Raw genomic sequence first — 27,963 nt, 5'->3', positions numbered from 1 at the left:
TTTTTTTCTCGTATTTGCACTGTTTTACTTTGTATTATTTGGTTGTTGTTCCTAGTAAATAATAAATAAATAAATAAATAATAACAATACGCATATTAATGCATTGTGCCCTATTTTTACAGGTTTTAAACAGTATATATAAAAATGAAAACAGCATAAAAATTTTAATTCAACCTCATCTTTCATCTTGCTGTAAAACAACTAAAATCTTTTCCCGATCATTAGCTTCACTTAGATGTACATCAAATATGGAAGAAAACATATTGATTCAATGTGTCTTCATTTACACAAAAGTATTTACATAATTACTTGTGTATGTGTCCAAAATCACTAATTTGCTCATTGATTCACAATTTACTACATGAATGCAACTTAGAGTAGTTAAACGAGCGGGTGAATGTGGGCACAGCTGTATTGCACCACAGCATTGTGCATGACACGCTGTATTCCAGCCGGCATGAAATCTGACATGAAATACAATCTGATTTTAATTAGATTTCAAGCCGCAAGTAAATATGCCTTGCAAAAATCAGATTTCATGCATACAACAAACACCATTTTTTTTCCTGCCTGGTTTCACAAAGCCCATTCGATTATACAGTTGAGCAGCAGACAGCAGACTTAATGCAATATCTCAGCAGCACTCCACTGGGAACTCGATTCATAAATTTAAATCACTAACTATTCTATTTCTGTGATTTCCGATGATACCGAGAGCTACTAAATAAACCAAGACAGCCTAGCTCGTAACCACTCAATTTAAACTTGATTTAGTTCATCTTTAAAAACATCTGACAGTTGGAGTTGTGGTCCAAAACAAAGACAATCCAAGACAGCCTGTAGTATCTGTTTTGCACTATTTATCTTATGTAATCCTTAGCTACAGAAAAAGGAACAAATATATGTTTTTTTTCTCTCTGTGTCGCTTCATAAAACTATTGCAGACTCAGATGCTCTTCCAGGTAACTATGAATGGACGCCTCCAATTCCAAAATACGCAGCTTGTTCTAGTTCCATTTCACAGTCTGTGCCAAAGGTCTTCCTCTCAATTGGTCATTCACCTCTGGCAGAGTACAAGCAAAAGTACTTCTTTCCCCCTGAAGTAACAGGCTCTTTTTCCATCCCATTCAGTAAATCTGCGACAACAATAAAGTTTAATATAATTATGCTATTACAACCAAGGACGTCTATGAGACTGATTTCCAATAACAGATGTGGTCAAGGTTCTGAGTTTGTTGATGTCGACAAACCATTACTCAAAGAGGTGGCAGGGAATGTGTTCAAAAGCTCAGTTATAAAAAAAGAAAAATAAGGACAATTTTAAATGAGAGAACTTGATGTTTTATAGCGCTCTTATCCCTGTTGAAGATTTATTTCCAGCCAATGCCTAAGGCTAAAAACTCAAATATTATGAAAATGTCCTTTCAAATACTAAAGCCAGATTTTGAGGTCAATCGTGCTGTATTGTAGCATCAGTTTAACTACGGTTTGCATGTTTTCAGAACAAATGCCGTGAGTCCCAGGTCTCTTTTTATTTTCATGAGTAAACACAAGTGGCGTTTGCACAAATAAAACTTTCTATGCAAAACATGATGCTGAGATTTTGTGGATGGTTGCCATGCAGCTACTAAGGTTTTTTTAATGGTTTTTAGTGCATTGCTATAGGGTTGCTAGGATGTTTAGGTGGTTATTTGCTTGACCACATTAAAGGACATCGTACGTCTAAAAGAGACAGTGTAAGCCAGCCTCCAAGCCAGACTTTAGACTGGTCTTTAGTTGATATACTGTAGTTGGGTCTCAGCCTGACCAGATTAGAAGTGTCCAAAAACTTTTTAAATCCAGCAAACCAGACAAAAGTTCTTATTTTATTATATTTATTTATTTTTTCTCCCTGTTTTACAGCATGCGTGGCAAAATCTGTGTTCGATTATAAAGAAAAGTATTTGCACACTATTATTAAAAAAAGAGGTCATTTACATTTGTAGCACACAAATTCAATGTTAAGGGTTCCATTTGTTAACATTACAAATGGAAATACATCTAAAACATATATGCTAACAATTTAGATTAGTTACCTGATTTATTAATCTTAAAGTTTTCAGCAAGGCATCATTAAAATAATCAAAAATAAACGTTAATATTATTTAATGAACATGTGCTAATTAATAAACAAAATTGAATGCATTAACTAAGACAAACTTCAAGGACCATATTTAAAAGTGTTACTAGATTAATACTTTGGGCAAGGAATTTGTTGAAATCATGTTGAAAATTATAAGAAAGAATAATAGTGATGCTTGCCTTAGATGCTTTGCTCTGAAAACACAAAAACTGGTTCAGCTATGTCTGAGAACTTAGATAAGCAACTGAGCACAGAGCAGCTGAGTGTGAGAATATGAGTAAGCAGAAAGGAATCTGGAGCTTGTAATGACGAATGATGTTAAGTCAGCTCTACAGAAATCACTTCAGGACACATCACAGAAAAAAAAATACTAACATATACATGCCGTGCAACAGTTCACCGTTCACATCTTGGGTCTATAAAACAGTTACACAAACCAAATGACAAATACAGTGTATAAACGATCGTTGCCAAAAGGGTCCCAGTGAACCTCAGTGAGAAAGAGAAGGGGTGGGGCATTACAATCTCCAAGCAGACGTTAGTAACCCACGCTCATCCAATTACAGCACACTGTCCAGCTGCGCCAGAGTCCACATCTGGTGGTCCCCAGAGCGCGAGTGTCAAACCATTGAAAGACTGCACATGGCTCAATATTTTGAAATTAAAAGCATAACTCAATCCCAACTGATCATTACCTGCTCGTACGTTCAAATTATGCTACCTTGACTTACTGTACATGCGTTACTTTACAGTACATTTGAGCATTACATTTTTCAATTGTTTCATTGTTACAAGATTTTGTCTTTGGCCACGGCCCACAGATGGAATAACTTTATAGATCGTTGCCAGCAGCAATTTAGCTCAAGTAGTGTCTGCAACTATTTTCCACCAGCTTTTAATATTTTGTTTTATATCTGTGGCTGTGTGATTGGAAACACATGGAGAAAAAGAAAATGCCAGGTAATTCCATTACTTTACAATGTTTCGGGGAGTCATTTCGATCCAAATGTTCAAACAAACACCATTGATTATAAATATATGTAAAAGTGCTGATGTAATACGACGCACATGTATTGTTCTCTTTGCGTGTGCTTTTCAACAGCACATAAAATTACTTCTTAGAATGCCAAAATACTGAATGCCAAATTCACAAACCCAATTGAAAATGCCTTCTGTGGAGGTTTTCGAAAAGCAAATTTCTTAATAGCAAATTTTCCCCTTTGGAGAAAGTGAATATGGGCGTCTTTGCGACTGTCTGAAAGTGTTAGTACGGGGAGCTGGCAGAGCCAATTTCATCTCAGCGGTGTAGACAGTGTATATGTTCATTGGAAATACGACTGTTTCAAAGCAGGACTTCTGCCCTGGCCAAAGCGCTGTCTGTTCATTTGATTTGGAAACCATTTACTTCTTCTGTTGTACTATAATGACACCTATTTGGTCTTGTTAGGTAAAGAACATTTCAAAATAAAATACACACACTACATGGAGGTAAACCACAGTTTTTCACAAGGAATTTTCCACAGATATCCCTTGGACTTGGATTACAATGAAGTCATGCGCTGGCTACCCCGTTCACAGTGGTGTCCAGGACATGAAGGTCAGGTGAACATGTCTGAAACAAATTGGGTTTCTTTCTAGAAAAGCAGGGAAATGCTCTAAGCTTCCGTGAGGTCTACTACAAGAACCTTTTCCAATGGGATTTCACACAACTGATTTAAAGAGGAGTTCGACACAAGAACCTGTTTCTCATTTGCTGAGTGAGACTGATGTCTCGCCATCTAGTATAAGCCGTGGAATGACTGTATGCGAGGGATTACTTTAGCATAGGGCTGATAAAGCAATAATGTTTCCTGGAAAAACATGATGCTATGCTGTTGCAAATTAAGTGTGCTGAACATTTCCAAACATCTGGGTTGGGAACTGTGCTTAGATACGTTCTGTGACGTGACATTGGTGGAGTCTCCTAGAATCAAAGAATGACTCTTACCTTCCGACCAGCTTGACCGGGTAGTCCGGGTAGCCCTAATATACCAGGGTCCCCCTTAAAAGGAAAACACTGAAAATTACTCCTGGTATGGTAGATTTGACAATGTTAACATATCTAGAGACACCACACATTGTAACTTGTGTGGTGGAACTTAAATCCTGTCATCATTTACTCATACTTGAGTAGTTCCAATAAGAAAGATATTTTAGAAAGTTTGAAAGTTTATAACCAGACAGTTTAGGGGTCACTATAGGGTCGAATGCACGAATTCAGGCGCTCAGCACACATACTTTAGAAAGCACACAGTCTTTATCCAGCATCTGTTCTATTTACTAAGTAATGACTGATTGGTGTTTGTGATTTCTGGTGAAATGTGTGTCCTGTGTTTTTTTTGATGTTCCACCTGGAAACAAAGATGCCATGTCCACAAACACCTCACGAAAGGTGGATCAACTAAATTCTGGACAAGTATGTGAAATATTTAAAGTTTGAGGCATCAGATATTTAACATTTTACTTAGAGTTTTAGAGTTATTGTGGCGACATTTTCAAGCTCCAAAACGTGGCACTGAACAAAACCACCTGTGATTGGTTGTTTGACATGTCGGTCAAACAGCCTCAGGGTGGGCCATGATCAATAAGGCCACCGTAGATTCCAGATATTTAGCCATCAGTCTGAAAGCCTGGCTACACAAGACTAATGCAAAACCAAATCAAAGTATACACGATTACAATGCATGCATATACTAGTTGCTGGAGGGCCACGACCCTAAACTCTAATTTCACAACAAACCTGATCAAGCAAATCAAGTCCTTTAGGCTTATTGACCATGGTTTCCACACAAGAGCAGCAAATGAGCATATTAGAATGGTTTCTGAAGGATCATGTAAAACTGGAATAATGACTGAAAACTCTTTTGCCATCACAAGAAATTTTTTTTACTTAACTCATCCTTTTTATATTTACATTTTTCTTTAACATGTCCCATAACCTTACCAGTTTTTAGTTTGTTTTTTATTCTCAAGAATTATTCTGATGATGAATGCAACAACTTGCATCATTTTAAGCGTGAAAAAAAGTTTGCTAGTGCAGGATATACTTTATATGGTTTGGTTCTGTTCTTTATTCCATCTTTCCATACTTTAAAACAAATACCTTTATTCCATTTTGTGCCTTGCCGGGTGAGATCCCAGGGCCTCCCTTTTTTCCCTGTAACACACAGAAGAAAAATAACTGATCCAAACTACCACTCATGGAAAAATGTAAAATATTAGAATGAGGTGCCTTTAGATGATACAAAGCTTTCATAAAAGTTAAACTGAGTATACCATCCTAAAAAGCTTTTAAACGAAAAGACTTTTAAAAACTACCTACAGTGACACACTACTCACTGTTGTTTTGAACCATGTATACATTGCACAGGAAATGAGGAGGTTACTGGGGAGTTATTGTGACCCCTGCTCTCAAATCCATTCCAAACAGAACACTGTAACAGAATTCCTCTCCTAATTTTTCTATATAGTCTACATGGATAAGAGTAATGAAGGCTTGCAAAGGGAAGGAGTGTTGTTTACACAAGAGAGTGACCCATGTACGCTAGTGAGAATAAGTTTACAGTAAGCCTCTGCAGTGACACTGGGGTTCACGCACTACATTCTTCTGCCTTTTCAGGCAATGCGATGAAGCAACGCTTTATGGTTATCATTTAAAAACGTTGTAATGGTAGCATATTTTTTCCTCCAATCAATCTAAGCAGTTAATCTGCAATTTTTGTTGTTTGACAATGCTTCCTGCATGTTTTTGTGGCTGGCTCACCAAAGTAATTATAAAGTAAAATGCAAACATGCCCAAAAAACTGAATACAATTTGCTCTGAATAATCTTGTAGGTATTGAGCTTGTTTATGAAGACATCACCAGGCTCCTACTTTACTTACTCCAATTCAGACACCAAAATTGGCTCTTAAAAGCCAAAGAGAGTGCTTGTCTACACCATGTGTCTGGACACATGCTCTTATCCATCATTTGATAGTTTACCGCTCAATGAATGACCAAATTATTGCTATTTGAATACATTTATAGAGTGAAACGACTGTTAGGAAGCCAACAACAAACATACTGCATCGATGTGTTAGTTATGTCTCTCTCTCTCATTTTGTTTTTCCCTCTTTCTATTTGTCTCATCCCTGTCCCAACTGGCAGTAACAGTAAGCGAGGGGAATTTAAATTTGGGCTCGCTTTCATATGGCAAAGAAAGCTCTTTGCTCTCCTGGTCTATTGTAAGACTTCCACAAGCGGCCAGATGTGGTAAAACGAACAACTGTGAAAAGCGTGAATGGAAATAAACAGGTCCAATGATGTCGTCAAACTCGTACTTCACCCCGTATTTCTTGCCAACGTTCATCAGAATTCAGCTACTCATGTTTTATAGTTTCTCTTTTAATTTATAAGACCTAAACATAGATGGTGGAGTGACTGGTTTTCTATTGGTCCCAGAGTAGTAGTGTTTTTTTATGGTAGTCTACCATAGTCTGACATAGTCTACCTTGTGATATCACTGTTGTAAAAACACACAATCACCCATTAAAGTGCATTTGGCTCATAATTAGAAGCCATTGAGTAGATCAAAGCTCATGCATACGTTTAATGATCCCCTTTAAGTTTGAGGAATTCACTAATAAGTTCAAGACTTGCATCTTACGGGCATGGGTTTTGTTATGGTATGTCCAAACATACTGATTAATGTCATCACAAATTGCTTCGTAAAACAAACAAAACTAAATCAGAACAGACAAAAGTGGGTTAATGCTTTATTTTGCTTGTCCGCATTAGACATTCTCCTAACAATAAGTTACTTTGCAACTACCTATCAACTAGCAGTCATTAGAGTACAAGTAGCCTGTCTGCCCTATGTCTTCTAGCACTTCATTTTGATTGGTCCACAAAAAAAAAAGTGTATACACTATACACATAGTTGCAAATGAATAGTAACTAGTTGACAACTAAAAGGGGCCTCACAGTCTCCAACAAACTAGTTTGTTAACGTACACAAAATAAGTAAAAAATTTTACTCAGTGGTACGTACCTTGGGCCCGTTGGTCCCTGGGCGGCCTGGGTTTCCATGCGGACCAGGGGAACCCTACAAAACAATACAACACATGTTCACTTGTATTTGTGTGCCGTCTCCTCCATAGTTACTGTGCAATCACTGCAGGAGACTTAAGCTAGGTCACAAGCCTTGAACCATATTATTGTTTTTTTTCCTTTTTCTGTACAATAAAAAGCCAATAAAAAGACAAGAAAGAAAGGAGAGGGCCATAAAAGAGAATTAGATGTACAGAGAGATAAAGAGACAGTGAATATTCATGTACCAGACTATTTTAGCAGCACATTCAGTCCAATAGCTGCTATCAGTGTCCCAAATTAACACTCATGAAGCGCCAATGTGAGTACAAATTGACTTTGGCAGGTTAAATGAGTAACTCCTCCAGTTAGGAACAGCAACAAGATTTCAATCAAATTATAAAATGATAATTTATTTGAACCTCAGAGATGTAAGTGACATAAGCTAATTAAATCAAAGACAATCTGACTATTAAAGAAAACATCTGTCAAAACCGATCTGTCTTCAAACTACTTTTCCATTAGTGGAAATTATTGTCACTTTGGAAACTTAAAAAGTAATTTTTTCTTCTATGAAGTATTACATCTTGCTCAAATTGTTTCTCTCCCAAATCTCTCTGGGTTTAAGTGAAAGTATAAATGAATTTATTCTTTTTATACAGATCTGGTAAAATGCAATATCATGCATAAACAGAAACAGAATCGGGTTGCATTTACTGTAGGATCATTTTACCAGTTTCATTAATTTTAAAAATGAAAGCAGTGATGAATCCACAGTAGCAGTCCCATCTGTAAATGCCTCATAAAACTATGTATTGTGCACTTAGGCATCTTTATGTATTTCAGACAGAAACTTGGAAAGAATAAGTGCCGAAAAGAAAAAAAAACCCATCAAGGCAATAAATAAAGGCTTACAGTGGATGCCTTAATTCTTAAAGTGGTTCAGAACTTCTCAGCTCTCAACCTTTTTCTCAAACCCTGGAAAATGTTTAGTCCTTTAGTCCCTTAAAGTCGCCAACCCTGTCAGAATCCGAGGGAAGCAGCTTAGTCAAAATTTAGGGAATGAAGCAATGTTAAAAAAACCCATACATTTTTCATTATTCTGGCCCTCATGGTAAGTACTGTACGTAAGTAGCACAGTTTGCCCAAGGCATGCATTCAGAAAATTGCCCTCCACTTAAAAAGAAAGTGTTGTGTTTTAAAGGGTACTTCTGGCATATGCTTTTGGCATATACCATATGGACATGATTTTCTTCATTAGCTCACTTTTCCAGCAGCAACCAAGAGGCTTGAATAGAGAGAGGGTGCAAGAAAGCTCTCTAGACACTGATTTATACGATCTGTTAGTAAAGCTGACAAAATAGAAGGGATCTTAAACAACAAACTGCAAAAGTCACAATCCAAATGACTCTCACTTTAGAGGTTAATGTGATAACCGAAACTAAAGGCCACACTGATAGAGCTCAAACACTGTGGGGTGGAAGGATTTGGGCTTGATGATGTTTATTTGCAAATGATCGTTTTAGCACCCGATTCGCTCTATAATTTAATCAGATAAATAAGCACTCCTCCTAAGCATTTCTTATCTGAAGTAAGCTGTGAAGGAAGCAGTAAACTGCAATCTGGCATATTTTAGAGGGACTGTACAGCATCACTCCATTGCTACGATGCAAAAAATTCAGACAGTGTGCTCAACTACATTTCATGTCTTTATATACCCGGGTTATGCTGCTTATAACTCTTCTCTATTGTTAATCATCATTTGATAAAACTACTGCTGCCAAGATCACTAGAAAATGTACACAAACATCTCTCATAAATTAAACTCTGTTTACAGTTTCTGGCGCAGCCCCATTTCAGCACATTTAGCGGCTACTTAAATGTATCTCTGGTCAGTTTTTGTGCTGAAAAGACTGCTCAACTGTTCTCCCTGTGTTTTACATTGTGTAAATTGATTGCAGAAAACACTTTAGGATCTTATTAGATAAGTTCTAAATTTTTTTAGACCAAATTAAAGTAATATTTCAATGTAAGTTTACTGAAAGGCCATCTGAGATTAAAGGTTTGTTTCTTTAGGAATGGAGTTGTGAAGATTACTCGTTGATTATTGTTAGGATTTTATCAGATGTTCTCCAGATCTGTTCTAGCTCGCTGTAGAACATGCAGCATTGAATTAGTTAAAGTAAAAAACTGGTAACCTGGTTGGTGTACCTTAAAAACACATTTAGATTATTAGCACTTTAACAGAAATCCTACCTCTTTAATTTATGCAAGACTGACAAATATGCATCACATTAATTTCACTACTTTGTAAATCTGTGTAATCCAAACGAAAGGAATTTTTTTTTAAGCAACTGAAAAACATTCAGCTTTTTTGTATGATAGCTGACAACCATCAGGGAAGTTATTTATACTGTAGAGCAAATAACAAGCAATGGTGAGATTCAAAGACTAAAAGCTGACAGCCAACGCTAAACCTACTTGTCAAGGCAGTGCTATTATTTATATATGATCCACCTGGGGTTAGCCATGAGTGGGGCTCTTATTCATCGCCCTTCCTGCTGAGTGCACACAAACTGGCCATATGGAGATACTTACAAGAAGCTCATGTACAGATTTCCACCTCGTTTTTATGTTTGGTCAGGTTTTCCACATGTGGCCATGGTTAGTGATCAGAGGAGAGTGAGAGAGGGGTATCAGGAAAGCCTATCAGGTTACATATTGGTTAATCTCTCCTGCTCACTTTCAGGTCTCCAGCAGGCACTCGTGTGGGCAGATGCGCGTGGTGGTTGTCACTTTCCGCCTCATATATTTGAGAATGGCTGACTTATGGCGGGGTTCCCTGACCTGGCTCAAAGGAGGCCTCTGCTAATGTTTACCAGTGCACTTGAGGGAATATCTTTCTGGCCTGGCCCCTGGACCAAGATAAGCTACGTTTAAAAGCGAACTTTTTAGTGGTGGCATTGTACTTTGTACATCAGAGAATTTTACTGTATGTCCAACACTCTTGTCTGTCTTTTTTTGAGGCTTTGATTCACACCAGACAACCCTGACAGACCACATGATCCAGCACATGGTGACACAGAAGGGAATGGTTTACAGTTCTGTGCAGTTGTGAGAGACCCGAGGGATGAATTACTGCATAAACTCTACCATATTTGGTATAGACATTAAAAAATATGGAAACTGTCGGAAATTGCTTTTTTGTTTTCAAAAACAATTGTTAGACAAAGTGTGCATGTGGCCATAAGGAAATTATAATGCACCAAGACAATGCAAAAAAAAAAAACCTATCCCAACTGTGGTTTGAAAAGAAGATAATCGGAAAGTGATTCACATTTACCACTACTCAACAAATTCCAGTTGTTTCGATTGGAATCCATGCATTCGAAATTTCACATGAGAAAGATTTTGACATATTTCGCACATGAATTTGCCACACTGAACAGCACAAAGCCTCTTGGTTTAAAACTTTTGCGTGCTTTTGAATAATTTCGCTGTACATTCATTAAGTAAACATTTTTGCTCTTCATTCTAGAAAAGCTATGCTTGCTTTTTTTTAACAACCACTGGTAACACTTTGGAATAAATGTGTTATTTGTTAACATTGTATTAACTAATAATACGAACAATGCATTTATTACACTATTTATTCATCTTTGTTGAAAATCCAGCTATTCATTGTTCATTTATTTTTGTTCTCAGTGCATGAACTTGACTTGAATGTCAACAAACAGAAGCCGTGATTTTAATCATTTATTTAGTAAATGATGAAATGAACATTAACTATGATGAATAAATGCTGTACAAGTACTGTTCATTAGTTCATGTTTACTAATGTTGTACCAATGTTAAAGTGATAGCTCACCTTCAGTTGCTGGTCCCCATTTGACTTTCATAGTATTGGGGAAAAAAAACCGTCAATGAGGACCAACTGAAGATTAACTTATTGTAAAGTGTTACCCAACCATTTATTCCCCCATCCAAGTTTATATACAATTGCATAGGATTTAACATTGACCTTTTTAATGTGACAAAAATCTATTTAAACATTTACAACGTCACAAAAAATTATCTTACAAAATTTGTTATCTGTTATTTGTTTGTAAATGACTGAAAGAGTTTGTCTCTGTCTAAAATAGTTATCTCAGTCTGAACATTTACAATCTTGAGAAAAACGTGGCTTATTTTACATTAGTTAATGTGGCTTCAACTTTGAAGAACGATTAGAAGTTCAAATAGATAGCTAATATAGATCAAATAAATGAAGAATGTGAATAAATAAGTGCCTGGATATGCTTTATCACTATTGTGTCCTTCACTAAAATGCTTTAGAAATCATACCAATACATCAGTCTATTTCTACGCTTCCTAATTTTATTTTTATATATATATCAGGTGTTTCATGGTATATTCTTGTTAATGGTACCTTGCTGCACTGACTAATGATGTGGGATCCCAAGGCTCTTGACCAGCTTAAGAGCTGGTGAGCACCGGTGAGGCTTTAAATGCCTTTAATAAGACTGCTACAAAGAGTCCTTTCTTTAGCTCAACAGATTGGGTTCCCAGAGTCCAGCCCTCAGGGGCCTCTCTAAAGGGCAGTCTCATAAGTTAGGGCAGGTATCTTATACACAAAACATCTAGACTTCCACCTAGGGAAGTCTCTTTGAATCACTGACTAACTGATATCTTATTGTCCCATGCTTTCTTTCACTCTCAATTACAACTTTACTTAAGACTCATTTCTGCAAGGTACTCGCTTGTCCTGATGACAAACTATGACCAAAAGCAGATTTCATACTGTAAATTGAGAAAAATATTTTCACCTAAGAAAGTCTACACTGGATACAATTTCTGTTGTACAATATCTGAAAGACATTATGTGAATATTTCTTAATATTAAGCCTAAGCCTTTTAATGTATTGTTTCGACTTTAAATGCAAGATATTTAAAGTTTCTAGACTATACTTGCCACAGTTCCAATTTAATACCATTAAATATATTTCAGTACAGTATATGTTTAGTTGGACTTCAGCACTACTTCCACAAAAATAAAGTTTGCTATTCCAATTTAGCTTTAAATTGGGTTCGTTACAACATCGGGTGGAATAAAGTACATAACTTTGTAAATGGGTCAAAGGCGTAATTTTATGCCTATATAAAGCACATTAAATATAAGTAAAGTGTCTTCTTGCTTATTCTGACTTGTACATATAAAAAACTATAACAAAGAATAATGAAGCACATTACATTTTATTGTGTTTTAAATGGGTCAAAAATCTTACTGACAAATGGGCAAAACCTAGGATAGTGGAAAATTTAAAACAATTAAAATTACAACTAATCAACTAATGTGGGGTGAAAGTAATTCATCTTTTCATAAATTGATCTTTCTTGCAATAAATGCATTTCAAAAGCATTTTAGTATATTTTGCTTTCACTAGGGATGCTAGATGAAACAGTTTTTAAGTTTATATTTTCAACATATCTGTGGTTGGTCTTGATGCAGATTTGCCTACATCTAGTTATTGCCAGTGAATATTATTCATAAAGTACATATACAAATAGACTAAGCAGGCATTCAATTAAAAAAAAAAACCTGACTGCACAGAATCTATAATCTATATAGATGTTTTGAGTGCAAGCCATTTGAAATGCAAAGTTAAACTTTGTTTCAGATCCACATACGGCTATTAGTGTTAAATAGGAATTAGTCTTCCTTGACCATAAATAAAAAATGCACCTCAGGCCAAAATTGAATGACAAAATGACTTCAGAACTAATTTATTTTTACAATGTAATTATAGTAAGACACCTGACAAACAGAACATGATATACTGCTCTCCTAGATGAAGTAACAACTGGAGTGATATTGAAACCGGAGCATGCTTGTCTGGTTTTGTGCTAAAGTAAGTTTAAGTACAAATGCCAATTTCATCACCCTTTAATTCAGCGTTGGCAAACTAAAGCCCATTAAAGTAACATGTAGAGAAATATTACACTGAATGAAGTAAAAACAGAGACATAGTGAGAGATTAAACAAGCTTACCCTGGGCCCTCTCTTTCCTGGTAATCCTGGCTTTCCAGGAGGTCCTGGAGGTCCCTGAAAGACAGGAAGGGAGGGGAAATCGTGACAAAAGGGGTCATTTAATGTAAAATATCTACCTGCTGACATTGAACAAACTCCCAAATAAGGCAGTAATCCCCCTACTGGACGAAACCCTAGTCAGTGTTATAGGATACTTTTGGACTTAAACCATTAAACATGCAAATATATAGTGTTTCAGTGTCTTGTTTAATTTTTTTTTTTTTAACGAAATTGAAAAGAAAGGAAAAACTATTTTAATATTATATGTTGAAAACTGGTTTAGAAAAGGAAGGAGGTCTTTCTGAAAGCACCTTTGGCAAAACTGAAGTTACATTTTAATTAAAATTGGACTGCAATTGTTTTCAATAAACTGTGTCGATACTGTTGCATTTATTTGTTTTAATTGCACTGGTTTCAGTCACTGCTGCTTTTGTTAATTTTGCACATCATCTAGCTTTAAATCAATTACACACATGAATTAACTGAACTTGCATTTAACAAGAGGTCAACGGTCATAGAATTGGGTTTTCCATTCACTTGTTCAGAAGAGAAAAAGAACAAGGGCGAAAGCAGGTCTGATATATTATTACTTGTACATTTGGCAAGATCGCAAATGTTTACCAATGTCAGTGAAGGTCTTTAATCATTATTGTCCATTTTGATGTAATGTAGCTGCATGTTTATTTAGAATTTTTCAAAAAGTGTGGGTACCCATCTACAATAAGTGGTATACACATCTGCTGACAATATTGAGCAAATAGAAAATGTCGCTTTAAAAAGTGTTGCTTACAAATAAACTCTATGAGACAAAACCTGGCAATGTTTCGTAACACCTGTAGAGCTGGAAACATCCCACATACTCATACTGAGAGCAATGCTGCCAGGACTCCACAGTGTTTTCAGGTTTCCTGTTTCTACTCATTTTGTAAGCCGCACTCACTAATAAAAGATCATTTAAAAGGTGTGTGTTACTAACGTTTTCAAAAACTCCGCTATAAAACTCTACATAAATATGAATTTCGTGGATATATTGACTTTGCCTTTAGTTTTTGTGCAATAAGTAAAATGAGCTCTGCCTCACTCAACATTATAATAATCATTAGGACTCTTATGGAGTAAGATCAACATAACAAACCCAAAGAGATTGTGCACAGAGTGTGTGCTTGATAAGAATGACATTAATATGGTAATTTTGAGCAAGAAAGACAGAAGAGCCCCATTGAGCCCCCTACTCTTTCTCTTCCACGTGGCAAATTTCCTGAATGAAAGCAATCTCTCTTTCTCTCTCTGCCTCCAGGAAAGAATGAAAAGATTAGAAAAGGAGGAAACAAGGCCTTTTATAGTAGTTGCTTAAGGGAATTGCTCCTGAAAATGCACAGTGCTATCTGTGTGACAGCCATACTGAACAGCACATCTGGTTGTTGTTTGTTGCTGGAAAATAGTTCAGGACTTCACTGTGACTGTATATACAGTACCATAAACAGTACACTGCATACTAGTGTTGGATGAAGTTGGCAGACTTTATAGCAAATACAGTATAAGCTCACTTTCAGCAGAGAAATACTATACTCCCATCAAAGCTTGTTTTATTTAAGCACAAAAAATGAACTAATCCAGGAAGACTTGTAGGAGCAACTAGCAAGTCGGTCACATTATTGATTGATTTAATTTATTCTTATCCAATGACAATATAACCTTTATTTAAATGATTTACTATATTAAACCGATATTAGTTGCTTGTAGTCAGTGTACCAATTTTGGGTTAAAATGCTTGCATGCATCTAGAAACCCACCATTTTTGGTCTCTAGTCATAAATTACATGCTAAAATGTATGTTGTGTTTAGTATACATCCTACCAGGTCATCTAAATCTAATTAGAATGTTAATACCCTTTTTAGGCTGCACTTCAATACAATGGAAATAAATAAATTCTAAATGATAATAAACATTTTCCAGTAAACATTGTTAAATAAATATAATAAAACTGCATTAAAGAAATTGAACACTTCTCCTTCCTTTAGAGGAAAAATTTGTATCAGATTTACCATAGAAGGGTTTATGTTTAAAACAAGAAAAAATACAGCAGGGTAGAAACAATAAATAATTCAAGATACATATTCTCTGAAACTATTTTCGTTCTCAAGTGAATTGATCTTGTTTCAAGGATGTTTGCATATATTAAGACAAACTGCTGATTAAGATTTTTTTTTCATTGTGTCTCCAAGCCTCTGGCTTGTGACCTCATTCTTTAACTACAAGGAAAAAGAGTGTAAGCATTACACAGACAAAAAACCCACCGGCCTGTAATGCCCTTCCAAAGGATTTTATAAACTAGGCTTAAGACCAAGACCACCAAAAGCTCAAAGGCAACAATGATGACACCATTTTCCAGCCTTCAACCAACACTTTGCACCCAGACAAGGTTGTTTAACTAGTAAAAGACATTCTTGTGTAGTGTGTGTTGCATTATGTATCGAAATCCCCAAGAGGTAATGGAAAACAAATGACAAAGAATTCATATTAATGCATTGCAACAGTCAGCATTTAAACATAACATATGAAGGCAGATGACAAGGCCAAGGCACACATAACACATGGCCACAGCCAATAATTCACATTTTACCATTCTTCAAAATAAGCAAAGCAGCACACTTGCCATCTGGCCACCATAAGACCCTGAAGGAAAATGGTCTTCATACCATGAAGTGCTAGTAGTTGAATATCTTGACTTTGAGTATTTAAAAAAGTAACTTCCCCCCCGTCTTTAAATAATCAGGAAAAAATTGCTAGAGTAACACTTTACTGTAAAATAAATAGATAATTTTACTAGCTGACAGACCAATTAGTCTACTTGGCTTTTTTTGGGGAGCTGCACCACATGGCAGTTTACAGCTTGAACTAACTGCCTTGTCATAAAAAAGTCAAATTATCTGATATTTTAAGAGACTTACTGATTTTTCTGTTGAAAAAAAGTGCATATGTGGGTTAAAGCTGGTCTTGGTCATGAGCTGGTTTAACTTGGTCATGTGCTGGTACTAAACTAAGCAACTAGCTCTTGCTCAGAACCAGCTCGGGATCATGCTTCAAAACACACCTAACCAGCATATGCTGTTTTTTTCAACAGGGCTGATTTCATATTTTTTGCATACTTCTCCATGTTGCTTAGACCACATGACTTTGTCGGTTAACTACATGTCTTAAAAAAGAAAGACTTTTCATCCTACCGGTGGTCCTGGTTCTCCTTTCTGTCCTGGTGGCCCAGCCAAGAGGGAGTATTGGGTTGGTTCAAGGTCAAAAGTTTGGAAACCATCCGTTGCTGCAGGAGTGACGGTCTCAAAGGAGCTTGGTATGGAGGTTTCCTTTGGAAAAGGTCTCTGTGGTGCTATATTTGTCATCTCAGAAACTCTGGATGTGCTAGAAGATGTAGGTTTTGTTGTGGCAGTGGTCTGGATATCCAGTTTGTTCTTCTGTTGGCCTGCTGGCGTGGAGGTGATAGCAATCCCGTTCTCTTTTAGTATCTGGGGCTTTACAGTTGCCCTTATGAGGTTTCTCCTGTGACTGCTTTGCTGAGTTGGCTTTGAAGATATTTCTGATGTCCTACTCCCAAAGGAGGCCATGGCAGTTTGTGCTGAGGCCTGCAGGGGGAGCTGTAGTGTGGGGTGAGCTATCATCGGTGCTAACGTGCTTTGTACGGACTGAGATGTAATTAAAACGGAGGTGTTTAGGACTCGTGAGGTTTCATGATTAATGTGTACTTTGTCTTGTGTTAATGAAAGATGTCTGTCATTTACCTCTGTTACAACATTTGGGGTCTGAACGGTAACAGATATATTGGGATCCAGGGGTAATAACGGTAAAAGAGGAGAGAGGTTTGGCCGATAAGTGTCAGCTTCCCTGCACTGTTTTTTAATGTACTTACAATAATTGTGAGCTGCCTTAGCAGAGGGATGAATATCAAACTGACAGATGGCTCCTTCAAACTGCACTGAGTTCTGGCTCGTTTTTCCCAAACGAAAGGAGCCCTCTGGATCCAGCGTTTCCTCATTTTTAAAATGCAAATTTGCTTGTACACTTGTCTTCCCACAAGAAGTATATAACGTAACCCTTTGGGCCTGGATTTCCAAAGCCAGGTTGTGCCACTGACCATTGTGAACATCATAATCAAAATTTACAGCGTTCTTTTGGCCCAAGTAAAATACGATTTGCCCAGGGATGAACTGCACCCCTAGCTGCAGTCTTTTCCTCTTTGTCACAACGGTGAAGAGGAAAGCATTGTTTATGCGATGCGAACATACACTGAGGATGAGAGAGAACGTCGAGCCCAGTGATGCCGGGATGACGGAGCTCACTGGGACGTCAATTCGTGCCCTCTGGTTTAGGATGACTCCTGATTTAAAGGGGATGACACCTTGAGGTGGGGAGCGTGTCCCAGACGGTCGTTTCCCAACCAATCCCAGTCTTTGGAGCACATCCACATCTACAAAAAGGAAAACCACAAATAATTACCACAGTAATCACTACATGTACATGGATTAAGGATTTAGCAGCAAAATAGATCTCGTCGCAGCCGACTGAAGGCTTGCAGCTGTTGCTCACACACTGAGACACTGAGCTCATTACAGAAACAGATCATTAACAAAAGCATATGTAGAACATATGCAGCAAAGTTAAAGTTTCATCTAGGGTAATGCTTCAGGTTTCCATTAAATACTCTGCTGATACTGTTACAATTAGAAAAATAACACTGTGTGGGTTCATGTGAGTTTTATAGAATGATCACCTCTACTATAAATTCATTAAATTGTTAGAGGTCTGCAATAAATTAGGTCAAGTGAAGTGAGTGGGAGTATGCATCTCAAACGTTCCTGTAAGATTTACAAAACCACAAGCATGTTAGTCTGTACTGATTGAAGAGTTCTAGTTTATGTGGATTTGAGTATAAACCTTTATATATATATATATACTGTATATGTATATAAAAAAATATAGATTCTTTTTAATCTGCATTTTGTATCTTGCTAGGTACGATAAGTTTATTTTCGTGTTATAGTTATTTTTACTGGCAACATTTTTTAAGCATAACTCTATTTGTTGTATTTTTAAGGTAAAACAGTGGGGTTAGCTTCTAACTCCTTAACTTCTCTACAGTTTCTCTAAACTTTTTGCTAACTGATATTTTACTCAATATCAAGGTAATAAAACTGATTATGAAAAACATTTTTTGATTTAATTCCAATGGTAGAGCCAATTTCTATAGCACCCAAATTTAACAATAACAAAATACAATGCCTAAGGCGGCAGAAGAAACATTTGATGCCTGTCCTCAGACTGCCACTACTAGACAGTCAGTGATGAGTTTATAATAAAAACAAATGAGAGTATGCATCACAAAACCAATTCTAACTCAAACACATATCAACTAAACACAATTCAGCTTAACACTCACAATTATGAAATATACCCAATAAGTACTAAATGAAAAGCATATGTAAATGGAATAATGTGCACAGACTTTCTTCTCTGTAAGCCCTGTATCACTTTACAGATGATGATCAGCAGATTGGAAGCTAGGGACTGTTGAAAGAAAGAAAAATGTCTGCAGTAGTATTGTAAGCAAATCTAAATAGAGTTACTAACATATTGGCCACTTCATTACTGGGCTTGTCAGAAAGATGTGGCAGATCATCTCCTGACAAACAGCAGGAAAACAACTGCACTGAATTTATAAAATTAATGATCTGAATAATTTCACATGAAATCCTGACACAAAACTCTAACAATAATGACAATAACTCCAACGACGCACTTCAACAGAACACATGATGAACATCCACTGCTTTAGTTTAGGACCACTTGACCCAACTGATACTTGCCCTATCAGGTCACAGCTGCATTGCCATTAGACCTCACATTTGTTTGTATGCTTTGAAAACTTGCTTTTTACCATCTATTGCAAATTCCGATCCTTTACAGTTGTTTTTGTCACCAGGGTAAAAGACTTAAAACAGATTGCAAGGGTTAGGAATCACCAGGATCAAGAAACATCATTCAGAAGGGTTCAAAAGCAACCTGTAAGTGATAACATTCGCACAAGACATGAAATTGCACAAAAACATACGACCCAAACTTAAACTTAAATCTAAAGTCCAAACCTTTACCAAAACCCTAGTCTGGCATTAACGTAAGGTGCTTTGAATGGCTAACGACCGCCCAAGAGGCCATGACTGACAGGTAAAGCAACCAATCATGTTTTGTGTTGTGCCACATCATGTTTTGTCCTTACAATTAACAGACCGGTGTGTAAAACTCTGGATGTATTTTTCAACTCCCTCATTTTTGCTAAATTGAATGTATTTTACAAGCTGGCAACTTGTATGAGTTTGTACAAATGAGCTACATCATCCCCTACACCTACCCATCAGTCGGGTTTTTGACAAATCGTACAAAATTGTGCGAGTGAGGTCATACAAAAATATGTACAATTTAGCCACCTCATAAAATATGCACAAAGTATTGCAAATGTGTCTAAAAGTCACATGGAATGCACCCTAGAACTGCGGATATAGATTTTGTAAACAAATAACTGCTTACTTATAATTTTGAATATGAATCATTCTCTTTACTTTCTTCATTCCAGTCAGACTTAGCATGTCATGGCCTTTGCAGTGCATTTGAAGCTCATGTGAGTGGCTTAAAAAAAATTGGTCTGCAGAACGCCCATGAGCAAAAGTGGCAAATTTCACAGTTGAGTAATTTTGAAGGGTGCAATGATTGATAATGCTAACATCGAGCTTTCTCCATGTATGTTAATTCTCTTTGGTAAAGATGTACTGTACTCAAAAGGAAAAGCCCTGTTTCAGGCCTAAAAGGCATAGTTCACGCTATGCCTACTTCTTCCACTCTATGCCTACAAACACCACTTTCGTGTACATGCATATGACCTTTAGCAGAAGCTAAAGATTACAGTTTATAACGTATTAAATATGGAAATTTGTCTTTAAAAAAACATCATTTTGCGTAAGGAGATCTTTATTAACTCCTGGAGCTGTGTGAGGCACTTTTTTTGATGGATGGATGCATTTTATTGGACTTGTATACACTGTTGAATACACTGTAAAAAATGACCTTGGTTTTAACAGAAAAAAAAACTGTGAAAGAACTACAGTAAAAGCCTGTTAAATGGTTAGCAGCAAATGCCTGTCAAATTTACAGGGAAAAAAACATTCTCTGAAAAACATTCTCTAAAGTTTACTTTGAATGTAATGTTTGTTTCTTGAAAATCACTGTCTCTTAGTTTTTCGTATCAGTTATGTTTATTAGGGTTTTATGCTACATCTAATGTTCTTAAATTAATGTTAATTGCATATTTCAATGCGTCTGTGTTTGTTTGAATGACACTGTGCACCTTCTATATAGGTGCTATATTTTAAGCCTGTTTTTAAAAGACCTTTGGTTCATCATCACCACCACCTTTTGGTAATTATCAGTGTGTTTCAAAGGTACAAAACAGATTTCAGTACTTTAATAGGTTGGTATATTAACATTATATCAGTTAATGAAAATTACTGTATTTAACTGTAAATTCAAGTTATAATCGCAAAAACCTTACATTTTGTTGCCATATTTTTTGCGGTTGAATTCCGGTAACCACAGCTGTCAGTTTTTTACCGTATATTTTACAGAATTATTTTTACAGTGTACCAACAGCCATTCACTGTCATTATAATGCTTGGAATAAGGCAGGACATTTTTAATATCACTCTGATTTGTGTTTGTTTGAAAGAAGAAAGTCACATACATCCATAAGACGGCTTGAGAGTGAGGAAATCTTGGGGTAATTAACCATCCCTTTAAATGCTCTGTAGAGTTAAAAGAGTGAACGCATTAGAAATGAAGCCTTGAAGTGTGCGGAGCGACTAAATCAGCGTCAATTCCAAGAAGAAGGCTAATATCAACCAATACTTTCTGTTCCCCGTGAAATTGATGTCAGAATGAAATGTCAGTGGAAAGTAGCACGTCATATACTGGAACATATTTCACACTAAAGATAAGAGCAACGGCTAGAGAAGAATTCCAGAAACTCTCCGGCTAATATGACTTGATCATAATTCATGCAGCGGATACCCAGAGAAATCTGACAGCAGAGGAGGAATGCGCTATATGGACTGTCTCACATATGGTAAAAACATCAAACATACACTCAAGAACAAAGGCATCTTTCATGACTTGTTTAAAACATGATGGCTGTTGCTTTTCATTCATGTCTGACACAGAAGCACCATATGTTACATGTACATGAATGAGTAAGACCGAATGTGAAGGATAATATGAACCTCCCACCACATAAATTCAGTACAGAGCAGATTCTAGACACACCTCGAACGAGAACCAATACGTTAGGCTACTTGATTGAAACAAAAAGCCAAAAAAGTGCACATGCTGGTCTTTCACATCATGCATTGCTACTCAATGCCTCAAAGCCTTATTTTAAGTGACAATTTTACATCGCAGGGATAGACCACCAACATTATGTATGCTGGAAAATAAACACGGAATCTATCCAATATTAAAAACTCTAAACATCTACAGTCAGTAAACTCAGTGACATCCAATCAGGCACAATGCCATTCAGTTGAGGTTGGAATCAAATGTAAAACATATAGAATGGTGCAAACAATGGCTTCTGATTTACTACAGTAAAATAAACCGACTCAGACCAGTTATATGTCATTGATCAAAGGCTTCTCCATACGTCATCCGAATATTGTTAACTCTGGCAAATAAGGACCACACTGCTCCTAAAAATATAGTACCTGTAGCCTCTTTCACCCCTGACTCATGGAAAACTCCAATGGGTTGTAACATTAGAGGTCTATTTATCCAAGTCCTGTCAAGTATCCTCAAATTTTATTGCAAGGCAGTGTGAGGTCTTTGGACTTCAATGAACCCATGTGCTTATGTATAGTATATGACACAGATGTCAAGACCATGGTAAAACTGAGCAGACATTCTGCAGATGAACATTTCACATGCTTATCAGGCACTGAAATTCATGAATGAGAAATCTGACTTACCTGTAGACTGTGCTTGTGCAAACCTCAGACAGCACGTACAGTAAAGAACCATGAAGAGAAAGACAGCTCTCCTGTGAAAAAAAGAGAAAATAATTGAATATACAAACTCAACAGATAAAACATGACATTTGACTTTTGGAAACTTCACGATGCAAGCAATTATATAAACAGTAGATAAAACTTAGCAGCAAGAAATTGACAAATCTAAAATAGGACTAGAACTAAAGTGATTTATTCAACTTTCTCTAAAGTTAAATTTTAACTTTTTTAAAAAGTTACATTTAAAAATTTTCCACTGTTTTAAACCACAGAAGAATTATCCACACAGTGCATTTAAAATAAAAACAGTTATATAAACAATATAAAACCGGTGGTTCTTAAAAGCTGAAGAATTCCAAAGAAACTCTGTTATTTTGACAGGAAAATGCAACAAAGAATATTGTTTACATGTAGTGTATCAATTCTGTATTTTATGTAAGACTCTCTAGCTCTGTATCTATCTTTTCCTGTGTGAGTCAAAGCGCCGGCGACCTGTGCACCTTCAGAGTTATGGTACATTCTGGTACGTCAAATACAGGCACGTTACACTGAGCATGTATCAAGATAAACTAATCCTATAATAAATTATAGTAACACCGCATTGTATTGTCAGTAACAGTAATAGGGGGAACAAAAAGTTTGATTAATTGTTACTGGAAAAAAATAATGCAGTTAGTAACACTGTTTATTTATAATGCTGTTATTACCATCACTGTTTATTCCTGTGACAGCAAAGCTGAAATTTCAGCAGACATTACTCCAGTCTTAAATCTTTAGTCTCCAGTGTCACATGATTCTCAAAAAATAATTATTTTAACATGCTGATTTGGTTCTTAACATTTATTATCAGTATTGAAGCAGCTGTGCTGCTTTAATTAGTTCAGTAATTTTGTGAAAACTATTATAAATTTTTAGAGATGACCTGGACATTCAAAAGAACAGCATTCTTTAGCAGTATCTCGAAATATTACGAAGGCATTGACTGTCACTTGTGATCTATTCAATGTTTCCATGCCGAATAAAATTCTTTATTTATTCTTACTGACCCAAAGCATTTGAACAGTAGTTTATATCCTAAGAGTTTAATATATTTCAAACATGTCCGACATGAAATCTGTAATGAAAGTGTGTGTGTCCAGTCTCTCAAATTAAGCTTAAAAGTCCAACCACAGTGTACTCCAACACCAAAAAAACAACAATGCCTCTCAGAGAGTCATTTCAAATCCAAGAAAGGTCAAACCAAAGAACCAAAAAGCCTTTGCCACTTTTTTCTCTCAGCTACCGAAAGAAAACAAAGTATTGGGATCACATTGTTCCATTCTACACTAAAGCATCACCACATCCATCTAAATTACCAGTCTAGTCAGTGTCCAAAAGCAGCGCTCCATCTGCCTGTAGGCCCAGTAACACTTGGCAGCAGCAGCAGCCTTTACTGTAAAGCCCAAACAGCTGTTTCTGCTCAGTAGGCAGTCAAAGCTTATCATCTGCCTGGATGCCAAAAATTTGCGATGCTCCATATAGAAAGTGAGTGTTTCCTCTCAATATGCCAAAGCTGCGAAATTCGGAGCGCTTCATTTCAAGAGCTTTGAAATCAATTGAATCGATTAACACAGGCAAAAGGAGTGCAGTGATTTATAATCGAAGCTAAAACCATTAAGTGAAGCGTCTCAAAATATTTAGATTGGTGCTGAACAAATATGTGATTGATTTTTTTAATTATTCAAGCGATGGTTCAACCCCTAAAAAATATGTGTTTCTTTCTTCTCAAAAGAAGATCGTTTGGAGAATGTTGGTAGCCGAACAGTTAATTCTATTGTTCTATAATAATTGTGACCTGAGTGGTCCTGCAATGTCAGTAAAATTCTAAAACGTCTTGATGAGTGCAGTTTTCCTTCCTGTGCTGATATATTTTCTATTGAAACAGGAAGCTGAGGTTAAAGTTGGCATGCCGAATGAATGCCCATGTCCAAAAATACCCAATATCCGTTAGTTCGCAGCTGATAAACATGATTTTCTGCTTGCTATTGCATGCCAGAAGTGGTATTGAGGGAGGAGACGTTATCATTCTAGAGAGGGTTTGATAAGAGGACTGAACTTGCATAAAGCATTTAGCTGCTTAAAGTTCATTTTGATAACATTTAGAGGCACACAGGCATTTAAAGGATCTTGTAGCTAAAACATATGGACTAAAAGCCAAAATATCGCCATGGGGTTCATATACTTATGCAATTATTTATAATAAAAGTTGTACAGTGATGATAAGCAAAGGTCGTACTACATGACAATCTTAGCCTCTCCTCCATCACTCTGGTGTTCAGTTATGCAGTCTTTTTCTGACCCCATGTGCTGACAGTGTGGATGTGGGGTTGCCATTCATGACCAGATATTGTATTGTATGCACTTTTACTTTAGTCAGCATTTTCAGTCACAGCCACAAGAATCATACGCTTGCCATGTCGCCCGCCTCCCGCTCGTATCCACTTTCACAGTCCCACCACGGACCATGATGCAGTTCACAGAGTGCAAGAGAAAGCGAGAGAGTACTAATCTAAACACGCGATTTCACCCCCGTAACCCCTAACAAAGTTTACTAAAACGGAAATCGTATCCGAACGCAGTCAAGATCTGCAACAGCCGATTTCTCTATGCCAGTTACACACATGAGAAAAGTCTGAAAAAGACCAAACATGTATCTCGAGAAAAGCTCATTAGCTAAAATAATGAGCTTTCGTTCTGGAGAAATTTCTGATGCATTTATTCTAAACATTAGAAAGGAAACAGCTGAGCGGGGCTGGTCATTCATTCCAGAGAGACTGCAGAAATAGGAAAATAATTTTCTATTCTCAGACTCTTTGTCAAAAAAAGCATAATAAGCTGTTGATCAATTATTTAAACATATTTAAAAATAAGTTCTTTCGTACTTCGAAGTAAGACAAGTTTTCTGTATTCCATTCATTCATCAAGTTTCTCCAAACTCCAGAAGGGACATCATAACGGACCTCCCTTCGTGAACTCGTTCTTCCTTATGTAACTGCTTGGAGCTGACAACCAAAAGGCTAATTCATGAGCCATTTAGCGTTTGTGTGAAATCTATCTATCTATTGTAATACTCACCCCCCGACTCCAGCTGCTTTGGGTCTGGAGTTCGGGGCATTGTCCGGCTCCATCGCGCTTACTTCATTCTTCCTCGGGAGTGTTTGCTGCTGCAGTCAAGACATGACAGAGTTGCTCAATTACTTCCATATCACAATGTCCTTTAATAACCGCCGAAGGTCTTCACGCAACGCTGTAGCGCGATACTACATGCCGTGGTCCTTCCCAAGTGCCAAATGTAATGCTACTTTCCAAAGAGAGGAACATGTGAAGCGCGATGCGAGACTTCTCCATCTGACGGCAAAACACCAAGACGATGCTGAAAACTGCAAAGTTAAGTCCAAAGCGGCACAGACATGGTTTGCTGAGGTGAAGTACAAGCGCCTAGTCAAGTCGCTGACTAAATCTGAAGCACTTAGTAGGCATGCTGAAGATTTGAGACACTGGAAGCGTATTTCCCTCTGTCGCCCTCAACTGTCTTCTGAGAAAGAAACACTTCACGCTGGAAACTAGAGGGGATTCAATGGAAGGTGTGTCTTTCCGAAAGGATCCCGTTCATTTTCACTTTCGTCAGAACTAATAATAAAAAAAAAATTAAGCGAAAAAATGTAGAAAAGGACAGAAAAGGACGTCACACACGACGATTTATACAAAGCTGGTAATTTAGCACAGATGTGGATCGTTCTCAAACTTGCTTTTCATGCTGATTTGTCCAGTTGCTCTTGTGAAATTGTATCTTTTAAGGGTCATTTAGCTTTCAACACAAAGAAATAGGCCCGCAGATGTTTTTTTTTTTTTTTTTTTTTGAAGACGTAAGGCAATTGCAAGGTCCTTTCATTCGGTGCACAAATGAATGAAGTTTACAAAAACCAGGACGACATGTTTTAAAATTAAATATTTTTTAAATAAATAAATAAATAAATAAAGTAAAATTTCATTTAAACGTTAAACTTAAACACAGATTTTATCAAGAAAATTACATTATTTACAGACATTTTTAAAAAGATTTAAATTGTAATTTAAAACAGCAATTTCTGTGTCTGTTGTGGAAATTAAAATGTATGAATCACTAAAAATCTATGTTCAATTTTTGGCTACTACTTTACTTTACTACTAATTTATTTATGCATTTTTAACCAAATTTAACATATAAATAAATTCCCTATATATATATTGTTTCGACAGTGGCAAAAGGGAAAAAAATAATCCTTTTGTCACATGAATGTTTTAGTGTTTTTATTTTTGCCAGTTAAATGTGATGTGGTCGCTACCACAGTGTTACTGTGATTACTGAAAATGGGCTGTCACTACTGAAACATGCGACGTGTACTGAATTATTAACTAAGATGTTACGTTTTTAAAAATGTATACCTAATCTAACTGTATAATTTATGGCTACTTTTATTTTATTTTATTTTTTTTAATTTCATTATTATTATTTTTTGGCTATATGTAAATGTAATGTATGCATTAGCAATATATGTATTAAACTGTGTGTGTTTTTTGCAATGGGATGACAAATTGATCTATATTGATGTAGTGAGTTGGTACTGTAACATCCTGGGCTGTGAAATTCCTTCTCATTGGCTAATCTGCTTCAAACAGGAGGCACAGTATCCAGCCTTCTTCCAACATAGCACACGCTCTTCTGTGGCACTACATGAGGGTACACAAGGTGAACACAGATGCTTGAGGCTAGTTGTCACATCCCATTAACAGAAGGATGTTTAGTCAACATACAATGTGAACGTGATTTCCCTAGCTTTTTTATGGTGGTTTGTGCATCTAATTCAAACCTACCTCAACTTACAACATTTTTGTGAATCATCCAAAAATATATTTCAGTTGTTTTTTTTTGTTCCTGTTCGTAATCACATGCCACATGAGAGAAGGCAACAAAATAATTCATCACATTTATCACAAATATGCACTTACATCACAAAAACAAATTAACAACCAATTTTTTTTTTTAGCATGGTAGCATAGCACTTTAATTCAGAGAATAAAAATTTTTGAGAATCCTTTTTAGAATTCTTTGGTAGCAGAAATGATGATTCCTATAAGCAATTTGTTTTCCGCAACAAAAATGGCAATACAATCACACTACCACCTTCTGTAGATGATGTTCTTATTATGCAATGCTGTTTTATCTTGGCTCAAGACATAAGAACACATATTCTCCAAAAACCTTTCGCTTTGACTCTTTCTTAGAATATTATCCCAAAAGTCTTGGCCATCATCCAAATGATTTTTAGTAAAAAGAGCTTTGTTGTTCTTCTTGGTAAGCAGTGGTTTCTTAGGTTGAGTAATGAAACTGAGAAAGCCTGAGAAACCTTTTTCAGAGATCGTTTGAAGCCCTTGGTGAAATTTGACAGGTTGGCCTCTTCTGGGAATAATCTTCTGCATTTAGTGGTCACACTGTGGTTTAGATGAGTCAA

General features: G+C 36.5%; 1 protein-coding gene across 2 annotated transcripts in view; it reads right to left on the bottom strand.

Annotated features, from left to right (window-relative positions):
• Window positions 1–26,004, bottom strand: part of col27a1b (collagen, type XXVII, alpha 1b) — a 67,804-nt gene extending 41,800 nt beyond the window's left edge. For both annotated transcript variants that reach the window (XM_043238756.1, XM_043238757.1), the window contains exons 1-7: window positions 25,547–26,004; window positions 22,394–22,464; window positions 16,544–17,796; window positions 13,280–13,333; window positions 7,193–7,246; window positions 5,265–5,318; window positions 4,110–4,163 (exon numbers count right to left, since the gene is read on the bottom strand). In XM_043238756.1, coding sequence (XP_043094691.1) covers window positions 4,110–4,163; window positions 5,265–5,318; window positions 7,193–7,246; window positions 13,280–13,333; window positions 16,544–17,796; window positions 22,394–22,464; window positions 25,547–25,599 — 1,593 coding nt within the window. In that variant the 5' untranslated portion in view covers window positions 25,600–26,004. The remainder of the gene's footprint in view (window positions 1–4,109; window positions 4,164–5,264; window positions 5,319–7,192; window positions 7,247–13,279; window positions 13,334–16,543; window positions 17,797–22,393; window positions 22,465–25,546) is intronic.
• Window positions 26,005–27,963: the final 1,959 nt, after the last annotated feature.

Source organism: Puntigrus tetrazona, chromosome 5 (assembly GCF_018831695.1).
Source record: "Puntigrus tetrazona isolate hp1 chromosome 5, ASM1883169v1, whole genome shotgun sequence".
Taxonomy (NCBI): Eukaryota; Metazoa; Chordata; class Actinopteri; order Cypriniformes; family Cyprinidae; genus Puntigrus; species Puntigrus tetrazona.
Note: the sequence above shows the minus strand (reverse complement) of the source record. Positions and strands in the feature narration are given on the sequence as shown.